Source organism: Uloborus diversus, chromosome 6 (assembly GCF_026930045.1).
Source record: "Uloborus diversus isolate 005 chromosome 6, Udiv.v.3.1, whole genome shotgun sequence".
In the NCBI taxonomy this organism is placed as follows: Eukaryota; Metazoa; Arthropoda; class Arachnida; order Araneae; family Uloboridae; genus Uloborus; species Uloborus diversus.
In genome coordinates this window covers 14,951,667-14,963,790 of record NC_072736.1, presented here as the reverse complement: position 1 = coordinate 14,963,790, position 12,124 = coordinate 14,951,667, and the positions used below count along the sequence as shown (strand labels likewise).

Genomic DNA, 12,124 nt, shown 5'->3' with positions numbered 1-12,124 from the left:
GGAGTGTTTCAACACGTGTGTAAACAAGCTGCTGCATGATCTGCCTGTTCATTAAATGGTTTTAATGCATTTCATTTTCAATTTTTACTTATATTTTAATTTATATCATAATTTTAAAATAAAATGTTGCCAAATTAGAAATTGCTTAGTTAAAAATAAAATTAAAAAATAATTTTAAAAAGTAAGAGATTAATTTAAAAAAATATGATTTTAAAAAAAGTAAAAGAAAATTATCTAAAAAAATGTCTAATAAAAAAACATGCATTATTTGCTATAACTGCTGATCCCATCATGTCCCCACTCTGAAATTTTTAGGATGTATTTATTAAAACATATTAAAAAAGATATATTTTTTTCAAAATTTTTAAAAAACATTAATTTAAAAAAAAATTAAATTTAAATTTTAAAATTAAAAAAAAATATTACAAATTCAAGAGAAATATGCAAGTTGCATGTCAAATTATAGCTCATGCAATTCTCTTTAAAATGAGCTGTTAACCAACTGTATTGACCCCATAGAACTAAAATTGTAGCATTTTTATGCACAACAGATGAGTAAAAAAACGTGAGTTTTTACACATTTAAAAAATGAATATTAACCAAAAAAGATAGATTTTTTTAAAAAGTAGATCTGAATTTAGAATGTCAAACAGTATAATCCCTGAAAGTTTCATGAAAATCTGAGATGGTCATTTTGAGTGATTGGTTGATTTGACATGGAATGACCCTAATGTATATGTGTGTGTAGGTGCGTGTATGTATGCGTGTAAGTGTAGGATATTGACGCAACCAGAAGACTGTTTTGGCTAGAGGAGCAGCATCGTGAGAAGCCAGCCGACGGCGGTACTGCAGAGGGTGCTGGCGGGAAAATAAAATGATAGCACATCAAAACAGTCAAGTGAGAACAATAAGCAATCGTGATTGCTCAAAAAAACCACCAAAAGCCATTGCATTTTTAGCAGCAGCAAAAAAAAAAGGTAAAATCTTTCTAAGGCTGGTTTTAAGAGCTTATGAGTGGTAATTGATGCAAATCTCACAACTTAACTCATGTTTTTCTTAAGGTTTTGATGAATCATGTACACAAAAATGTTCCCCGAGGAAACACTTAGACATTAATTAGACTTAATTCTTTACCCCAAAGTATTTTCAGATGTCACAAACACTTGCTAATAATTTCATTAATCAAGGAAATCGTTAAATTGAGGAGTACAGAGATTCAATGCAGTCAAATCCGGACCAGTAAAATTTATCCTTAAATTGAGGAAATCGCTAAATCAATATCTGCATGACAAATTGAGGGAATGAAAGAAAAAAAATCTGATGTACGTAGCTTCACCCCTGTTAAATATTTGATGTCTTTTTGATAACTCAAAAGAATAGATGCGTATACTCATATAAGTGCATTCAAAGTAATCTTTCTGGAATTCATATTTTATGACACTTATAAAAGGTGTTAAATATAAAGAATTATAGTGTTTTTTTTTAGCGTTACCGTATATACTCGCGTATAAGTCGAGAAATTTTGTCCAAAAAATGAGATCAAAGGAAGGGGAGTCGACTTATACGCGGGTCAAATTTTCCGAAAAAATTTTTTCCGATCAACGAGAGCTGGGAAGCTACGAGAAATGCCGATGTGCGGTTACAGGTAGTCGCTGATAAGTTGCTAGTGTGAAAAAGTAAACTTATTCAAAAATAATAACTAAAAAAACCTAAATAATACACATAAGTAAAGATAATTTTATTCCTCTTTATTAAGGATCAAATCAGCAATTAACAAATATCGTGAAACGTATTAAAATATTTATCGTCAACAGTCACGCCATTCAGACTGAAAGTGCGTTCGACGAGCACGACCGGGAGCGACCGGTTAGAACGCCGCGGTTAGTAACTGGTTACTTACCGGTTGACCGGTGAGGTTCGTCGAACGCATCCTTTGATATCATTGACGATTCTGCACCCGCCGATGTATAGGATGACGCGGTGATGACGGAAGCGGACTTTAATGAACTTTTTTTTGCGTCCGACTCGGAATCCGAGTTTGAAGGCTTTTAGAAATGTTTTCCTATTTAATTCCTATTTTATTTGTAAATAAATGTGTTCATTATTTTGAAATTTCTTTGAAAATAATTCGCGATGTTTTTGGAAAGTATGGGGGTCGACTTATACGCGGGTTTTAGATTTTTCTGGATTTTTTCTCTGAAAAAGGGGGGGTCGACTTATACGCGAGATCGACCTATACGCGAGTATATACGGTATTCAAAATTCGAAGGAAAACGCCGTATTCTTTCGTGAGACTACTACAAGCATACAACAATAACTACAACAAGCATAATTACTGCAGACAAAACACTGAATGTGGACTATTATTCTGAAACAAGAATGTCATTTTTCAAATAAACTTGAAAAATAAAATACAGTAAAACCTCGCTGTAACGATATTTCGGGGACCAAAGAAATATATTGTTGTAGAGGGATATATTGTTATATCGAGGGCCTATATATTTTGATAATTCAATAGGTTTTTTTATTTAAATGTTATAGTATATGCATTAATTAGGTGTAAATGTTTTTATATATAGTATATTTGTCATACATTTATTGGCAAGGTGTTAATTATGATTAAATATTACTATCAATTGAAATAAATTCCGAAAATAAGCTCGAAAACATACCTCAAATCCATTTTTATTGAAAAAAATCCAATATTTTTTGTTTGTTCGGCCGCTTTTTTGACTGCTAAGTCAACCAACAAGGGATATACATTGAGTCCAAAGCACGAAAAGGATCCTCGTTTGTTTATGGAAGACTTGAAAAAAATGTCCGCAGAGATTTGACTGATTGAAGTGCTTCCTGGGTCGACAATAAGGATTGTGATGAACTCGTATTATCATCATCATCTTCTTCCTCCTCATCGTCTTTTTCTCCACTATGTTCCATCTCACCCGTAATTTCAGAGACAATTTCTTCATCAGTAACTCCTGCGAAAACAGTAAGATCGTCATCCGCTGTCAAATAATCCTCCACGTTCACTCCATATTTTTTGCCCGTTTTTTCCTCGAGTTGGGACACAGATGTTTGGAGATTCAAAACTATTTCCTGATCATATAAAATATCACAGTCTGAGGAATTTTAATCACAATCAGATAACATTTTATCTTCTAAGACACCTAAACCGGCCTTTTTCCAACAATTCAGAATGGTTTTCTCTGTTACTGCCCACCAACTTCAAGCAATAAAGTCACATGCATCCTTAACATTTACAGCTTTAAAAGGGTCTTCCACTTTATTTTCAATCCCCAGAAGTATCGATTCTACCAAACGTTTCCTATAGTATCCTTTAAAACATTTAATTATGCCCATGTCGAGTGGCTGCAATATGGAAGTGCAGTTGGGCCGGAAAAACAACAATTTCAATGCATTGTAGTTTTGGAGTTGAGGTGTGAGCGGAGCAATTATCAATCAACAATGCAATTTTTTTCTTCCTCTTCTTCATTTCCTTATCTAACTTCAGCAACCATTCAGAAAAAAATTTAGACGTCATCCAAGCCCTTTTATTGGCATTATATTACACAGGAAGACTTCTCACATTCTTGAAGCACCTTGGCTTCAACGATTTGCCGATAACGAGGTTGAATTTTATGTGTTCCTGTAGTATTGGAACACAGAAGAACAGCAATCTTTATTTTGATTTCTTCCAGCCGTGACACTCTTCACCTTTAAACGCCAATGTTCTATCAGGGAGGAGTTGAAAAAACAGCCCAGCTTCATCAGCGTTGTAAATGTCTTCTGGTGCATACTTTTGAACCCCAAAGCAGAATACTTGACGATGTTCTGCAATGTAAAACCATTTGACCAAAATTGTTCTGCAAGTACTTTAAGCTATACATAAGCAACAAACGTGAGCTTTTCCACAAATCAGAAACCCTAAATCAAAATTGTTTCATACAGGTTTTTTTCTTTTCTTTCAGTTCTTAAAACTTTACTGATGCTATGCATTTCTGTGGAACTTAAACCAACTGAGATTCTCCAAAAATATTTTATATGCTTTCTAAAATGAATAGGAAGAACAAAGATACAAAATTTTATAAAAATCCGAACCTAGGTGTCAAACCACGTTTTTTTGGTTAATTTTACATAGCATGAAGGAGAAATAAAAATAATGTTAGTGAGTAAATAAATTACTAAAATAGTAAATAAAATTGAGTCGAGTTAGGGAAGCAAATAATAAAACACTTCAAAACTTTCTAAATAATTGAAATATTTTGAGGATGCAAAAGGATTAAATCTCAAACAAGACACACAATTTTCAACAATGGACATGTTTCAATATTGGCATGTTTCCAAAACATATGTTTATGGAGGAAATTGCAATGGATGAAGGTTGATTTTGAAAAATAAGGGAAAGGGGATCCAAAAACGCTAGAGGGAAACCAGAACATTTTCAGATTTAGAAAATAAAATTTCTGCAGAAAATCTGCAGGAACTGCGATTTTCTACAAATATCTTCCGACTCAAGAGAGCACTTTGCACAAATTCTGCAGATTTCTTTAAGTTTGAAGTAAATCTAAAGTTCCTGCAGATGACTATGCAAATTCAACATTTTTTGTGAGCTTTCCGTCAAATTATCGTAATTTCCGAGAATTTTATATTTTTTTCTAATTTAAAGAAATCTGCAGAATTTGTGCAAAATTTTATCTTGGTTTGGAAAATCTACAGCTGCTGCAGATTTTCTGCAGAAATTTCACAGAAATCTGTAGAATTTCTGCAGAATATTTGTCTGAGTTTTCCTCTCACATTTGAACAGAATTGTTCTGCAGCTCAGGCATCTGTTCTGCGACGTACGTCGCAAATTTAGTAGTATTCTGCTTTGGGGCTTTTGAAGAATATCTTTCATCTTCTCTTGTCTACAGGCATTTGCCTCATTCATCGGAGCAAATTTTTTCTCCGTGAATTTCCTGGAAAGTGATTCCGTGGTGATCCCGAAAACGCATTAGCCAACCATTGCTAGCTTTAAAAGTTTCGTTCCCTAGCATTGTTGCATATTTCCATGCTTGTGCACATAACAAGGGTCCATTTATTGGGATATTTGTTGCCCTCATCTCTTGAAACCACTTCAGGACGGCAGCATCAATGTTTTCATTAGTCGCGTCTTTTAGTCGTTTTCGCTTGGGATTAACTGAATTTGATCTCACAGCATCTTCAATATGTTTCCTCTTCTTGAGGAACGTTGCAACTGTAGATTGAGATAATCCATATTTCTTAGCTGCATCAACCTGCTTCATTCCATCATCAATATCGCTGATGACGTTAAGTTTATCTTGAAATGAAATTTGCTTTCTCCCTGCCATCTTAGGGAAAAATACACTAGTGAATAAAATCAAATCTTTCGTTTTCGTCGATCATGTGACAGTGATGACGCAACCAGATGGGAATGTTACACCTTTTCGGATCATCTTCATTTGCCACTCACTCAAAAAAAAATTGAGCATTTTCTGTTTTTTTACTCGGCAAGCATTTTTAGATGTTTAATTTCCCTCTGCATGTACATGTTTTCTTTTCCCCAAAAAGAAAAAAAAAACATTGTGGTTTAAACAAAATTAAAGAACAATCTCAGGGGGGAGGAAGGACGGTTTCAGCTCTTTATTCCTTTGGTCTAGACGCCTTTTGATACAAGGGCGCCTTTTCTTTTTGTTCATATCTGTTGCAAAAGAAATTTATACTATTGTTCTGCTTTTTTATTCATTTTGGAAGGTGCATTTTTGTTTTGACTTGTGAAAATAAACTATCTCCAGCGCGACGCCATTTTGGAAACGCATTGTTTAAAATGTAGCGCGAAACTTAGAGCTAACCATTTTTAAAGAAAAAATAAATAAATAGGAGGGGTTACTTTCAGGATTTTACTGTACTTGAAAACCAAATTATCGTAATAAAGAGGGGTTGAAAACTTAAAAAACATCACTTTACAGGGGTTTATTGCTGTAGAGAATATCGCAATATTGAGAGGAGGATAACATGAATTCCTATGCGAGTTCACCGGGACCACGAAATATTATCGTTGTATCGGATAGCATTGTAGCGAGGTTTTGCTGTAGTAATAATAATTTTTTTTCAGCAAAAGAAAGAGAATTTTTTTTTGGAACAGTTTTGAAACATTTTAGAGGGGTTTTAAAACCTAAAAACCTACCCCTTAAATATGGTAACTATTTGCATAGTAGATATACAACGAGAAACCCACACAACTTTTTGAAAACTTGAAAAAATTGTTTGATTGGTTCTGTACTGTTATACAATAAACTCTCGATTATCAGCGGAATAGGATGGTACGGTAACAGCAGATAAGCGAAACCTTCGAATAATCCAAATGATAGGTAGAAAACAATACTTAGTGTTGGCTAAAAAATATTAATAACACTCACACATACATTTAAGTTACAACTAAAAACATTGCTACCTTGCATCTACTAACATTGAATATCAAAAAAATATATATATAAAATCTAAAAGCGAACAATAACTCAATCATTAGTGAAAAAAAAATGTGAGCAGTCCCGCGGATAGTCTTTTCTGCCGATAATTGGCAGTTTACGGTAATGCCTTTTCATGGGAGAGGTTGTAGCTTCCTCTTCCCCTTCTTTGTTACATGCGCATTTTCAAGCATTCATTATTAATATTTCCTAACTTACAGTGTATTGATAAGTAATTCCTGTTGTAGTAGACTTTTCACATCTTACCTTCATTTTTCATCTTGCAGGCATCTCCTGGTAATTTGACAGAAATTGAAGAATTTCTATTTGGAGAACATGGAAATTATGTTCAAGAATCCAGAGGTCTAATGGCTATAAAAATGGTACCTGATGGCTCTGAATTGGTATGTGTGAAAGTAATTTTTTACTAATGAAGTATTGACCCTTTTTCTCATTTTGTAAAATAACTTTTGCATATTTTATAACTTTCAATGGTGAATTCCGTTTTGTCTGATTTCCTTACCCTTTCACTCAATTTTATTTTAATGTATGTTGCTATTGCGCTTGTACAGTCCGACCACGATTTAACAAATTCATCGGGACCGAAATTTTATGCGTTAAATCTGGGTTATTATTATATTAGGGTGTGAAAAAAAAAATGAAAAATTTGCACATACCTTATCTAAAACCCCTAATAAATAATTGCGCAAAAATATCCATTATTAGAAAATGTACACTTTTTATTCAGCATTCCACGACTTATTACACTAGTTAATTTGAAATTTTAAACTACTGAGTAATAAATGTTTGACAATTTCCTTGATACTTGACTCAAAATAGTTCTCTTTCGCCTTTTTGGAGAAAAGAAAATACTGTGTCATTTGCAGCCTGCTGCATGAGGTATGTTTTTAGTTTCCAGGCCATGTAAAGCATTTGAAAAAGTAAGTTTTAATGGGAGTTTCATTATTGCTTTCTGCATAAGAATCACTATTTGTTGGTTGCTTTTCGCCCGTCAAAAATTGATGATTCCAAGAAAAGTCTTTTTCTGCTTCGGACAACATGGATCTGGTAAACAATCCAATATTTCCTACCTCAAATTAACCAAAAAAAAAAAAAAAAAAATCGGCTGTTAAAATAATTCGTTAATTCGGGGTTTGTTATTCGGTAAATAGGGGTTTTTGCCTTCATTTTAGTCGGAAAAATTTGCTAAATCGCGAAATTCGTTAAATAGAGGTTCGTTAAATCAGGATCTGGCTAATATTAAACTAAAAACTAGAGTTAATGTTGGGTAAACAAGTACAAGACAATATTTGGGGTGCCGTGGCCACCCTGACAGTCAAGTGCAAAGGATTAATACTGATTTTAAACATGCAATAATAATTAATAGCCAGTTTTAAGAATATAATAATGATAAGTTATGAAAGTTTTCTTAAAGGTGCTGTATATTTTGATAAAAACAAAGTTTACTTTCAGTGCTAAATAAATGAAGTTTTAAAGTTTTTAAAAATGAAGTGATTTATGTGCAAGAAAGTATGTAGGTGAGAACCGGGAGGAATGGGAAGGCTCTATGTATGTGCTAAAATTGAAAGTGAAGTGTTATTTCTATCTTAACTGGTATAGTAAGCAGCTTGCTTTTGTTCCCTCTTGACTCTCATAAATTCAGACACTTGCTGCTACATGTGCTCAGGGCCGGATTTGGAAGTGTGGAGGCCCTGGGGCAACGAAGGAGTGGAGGCCCCTAATTAGGGTTCGAAAAGATCATCAGATTTTTGAAAATATCCGATACTTTGATATATATCCGAATATTTTGATATATATGTATATATCGGATATTTTCAATTTAAAAAATTTCCATTCAAGTCATTTCGTCAAATAATTTTTAAATTTTTGAGCTCAAGAAACAGAAGTTATAAGGATGACCTGGAAAGTTAACCATTTTTCGGATTTTTTTTTACTTACTTTATTTCTCTTTAACTCATAGGCACAAATTACAAATTAAATGAATAAAAAAATGTATGTATTGCCGCTGAAATGCTTGATCAAATAAAAAATTGATAGTAAATGGATACTTGCAATCGGGCTTTCTGATATATGGATAATAATATTATATTTGTGCTAGCATTCTTTGTGGAAATACAAAGAAAAAAAAAAAATCTGGAAGAAAAAACGTAAACGCCTGTCCTCCCTCAAATCCAGCCCTGCATGTACTGGACAATCTAGAAATAATATTTCACATTTTATTTTGGTTCATAAATGCAGCTGTCTCATACATTCCGGCTCTCCACTAGTAAATAAATAATGAGATGTGATGGAGATAAGTCTTGAAGACGAGAAATAGTCATCCTCTTTCCACCTCGAGGCAACAAAAACTTACTTTTGGCTTGTGGCAACAGCGTAAAAATAGAATAAGATTTTGTTTATTAAGATGAAGGTAACATGACAAGAATTTGGCCATTTTTGTTGAAAGAAGTTTAATTAGAAAGATGTAAATAGTGTGAATAGTCTCAAATAAATGTGTTTTTCAATACTGTCCAACCATGGATTGCATGGAATTTTCAAATGTCCAGATGATATGAATCTATGTGAATAAGGGGGAAAAGTAAAAATTTGATGCTCGTATTCCACTCATTTGAATGAGACTCTGCATCTGCAAAAGCTGACATCGGCAAAAAATAATAGATTCGTCCTTTTCCGGCTGTAAAACGGATGTTTGTCTTTCCATACAATCCGTTGTCAGACAGTATAAGCTTTTTCTTTCAAGAACGCCATGAACTTTAATATTACTGCGTAGACAATTTGCCTTACAAAGTTGAATAAACGTAACAAGATGAATACAATAAATAATGTTAAGAAATAGTTTTCAAAAATTAACATAACTCTTCAATGTTGCCGGAAATATATTACCTAATGAAAAATCAAATGAATGTAGTTACCTCACATGTTTGATCCTTGATGTGTTATTGATTTGATTAATTTTCTTAAAAGCTGCTAAAAAACTAAACCATAAATGTCATTCTTTTAAACTTTTATTACATACATTCTTTTAGTTCTTTATAAGTCTTGGACTTTTTTTTTAACAGTTTCATACACATATGCCTGTTTTTGATGTTTGATTGTCTTAATTCAAGCATAACTTTTGTCAAGAGCTTAAAGATGTATGTTTTTGGATATTTTTTAGACACTGGGAATAGCATTTTGTGACCCTGTTCTGAGAGAGATTCATATAGCTCAGATATCAGATAATTCTGAATTAATAAACACACAAGTAAGTATAACTGATTGTTTGAAATTATTGCATTTGTAGTATGTAATCAATTTAAATCAGTTTAAATTTGAAAAGGTAGAATTGCTTTAATGTCTTAACTTTGGTATTAATAACAAGAAAAACGGTACTGAAATAGAGAAGAATCTTGACTGGCATATGAATGTCTTCAAACACTGGAAATGCTAAAAATATTTTAGATTTCTTTTCACATTCTGGAAATAACTGGAATTTTTATTAAAGTAGTGGGGGGGAAAAATGCTTGAGTGGGATCTGATGCCTTAATGACATGAACTGAGGGGCAATCTTTAGTCAAACTTGGTTGTAACAAACATGAGGGGACCCCGCAATATTTGCTTGTTCTAACCAAGCAGTAAACTTAATCATGTACAAAACTACTCCAAACTTGTTTTGTGATTAAAAAGTAAATGTAAGCTTAGTGTTAGTGATATTTTCAAAAAATTGTGCATTATTTTAAGTCTTGTTTTCTCCTAAAAAAGTTTAAATGTAATGTAATCATAACTCATTCTAAAATAATAATTAAAATGAAAAAACAACGCAAATTAAGTACAAGTTGTCAAGAAAATGCTGAAAACAGCTTTTATGAGGCTACACTCAAGCCTCTTCCTCAGTACCAAAAGTAAAGTTTGTTTTGTGTCAGCTAGACAGGCGATTTGGGGTGCACTGCTTCACTTTTCCAACTGTACTGTAATTCGGTGTGAAGTCCGACTTCCACTGTACACACATGCCACTAGGGTATGCAACCATTCACAGCACAACAACACGTTCACACAAAAAAAGAATAGAACGGGAGAGAGAAAGTACATTCATGCCCAAGTCGGGATTCGTACCCAGGACCACCCCATCACAGTCAAAACTCTTCTGACTACTAGGCAGGGCGAGCAGTACTGAAAGTGTTTAACACACAATAAGAAAGTCGTGAGTGAACACAGCATTTTCTTAACAATTGTGCTTTGCAGTATCTTATTGAAGTATGAAGTGAAAAGGGGAGCACTTGAAACTAGCGCGAGCACTGAGACCAAAGCAGTATCTTATTAAAAATACTATAACTATTATTATCTGGGTTATTCAATGGGAATGGTGACACGGAAAATCGATATACACGTTTAATCTGAAGCTGTTTATTTTATGCAGTGGAATAAGTTACAAATGAATGAAATCATTTTTGCATAACAATATGAGATAAATTTAAACATGGAAATGATCATAGTTAAAGCTGAGCAAAACATATTTATCAAAATAACACAAAGGCTCAATAACAAAAAACTGGTTTAACACAAAGAACAGATGTAAGTCACGTCAAATCTTATTCTGTAAAAATAATCATCTGATGTACTTTACTTTTACCCCTCTTTTTTTTCAATTGATTTTGTTCTATTTCATTAATTTCTTTTGTTCTATTTTAGTTGTCAAAAAATTCCTATATTAGTACTTCAAACAGCTTTTTTTCTTTAAAAAAAGAAATTTTTAAATGATTTTTTTTTCCTACAAATCAAAAGGATGCAGATTATCTCAAACGGAATAATAAGGAGCATACTGAATTCGTACACAAGCCGTATCTGCAGCTGAGTTCAAAACGAGAAACTGCTTTTTAAAGTTTTATGCCTCCATATATTTGATTCAGATTCCCCTTTTTCAGGATTTAAAAAAAAAATGTTTCCTATACATAAATGACCACAAAATATTGTATATTGGTAAATATTGTATATGATTAAAAACTGAGCATATGTATCTATGTCCAAGTTACTTCTTCCAAACGACAGTGAACTGACCATCAAACCAGGTGTCAGTGGATTCGTAATCTTCCCGTCTGTGTTTGGCTATTTAACTTAATCCTCCGATAATAATTAGCAAAGATATCAATTAAAAACTATTATGATGCTTAGATTTTGACATAAAATCCCTATTTATTCGAAGGCTTTCTTCCTTTCAAATTATTATTTAGTGCTTCATCTCAACTTTCCGTTACAATCATAGACATAGGAACGGTTCGCTCTCGCTCACTTAACTAGAAGGATCATCCTGTGGTAGAAAAGTGATTCCTTTTCAACGAACGATCGGCCGCCATTTTATGGGCAAGAACTTCCCACTGCACATAATATAAGCTTACTATCGGTTCGTTTTCCTCAATTTTTGCTTGGATTTTTCAGTTTTGAACTACTACTTTCAATGGAACATCTTATTTTTTGAAAAAAGAAATTGTCTCAAAATCATTTTCTTTGGAAATAAACTATTGAAGGTAAATCCAAAAGAAACTAGATTTCGAATTTCCCTAATTTGTAACTCATTTTTAATTCAGCATTATGTGAAACATTAAAGTGTGAACATACCTTTGTCGTAACGACGACAAAAGTATGTGTAACTAATTTATGGTTTT

The 12,124-nt window shown here is 33.0% G+C and overlaps 1 protein-coding gene across 1 annotated transcript in view; it reads left to right on the top strand.

Annotated features, from left to right (window-relative positions):
- LOC129224235 (DNA mismatch repair protein Msh2-like) overlaps positions 1–12,124 on the top strand; it is a 78,438-nt gene that overhangs the window by 18,638 nt on the left and 47,676 nt on the right. Inside the window, exons 6-7 of the mRNA XM_054858660.1 lie at positions 6,752–6,868; positions 9,643–9,729. Coding sequence (XP_054714635.1) covers positions 6,752–6,868; positions 9,643–9,729 — 204 coding nt within the window. The remainder of the gene's footprint in view (positions 1–6,751; positions 6,869–9,642; positions 9,730–12,124) is intronic.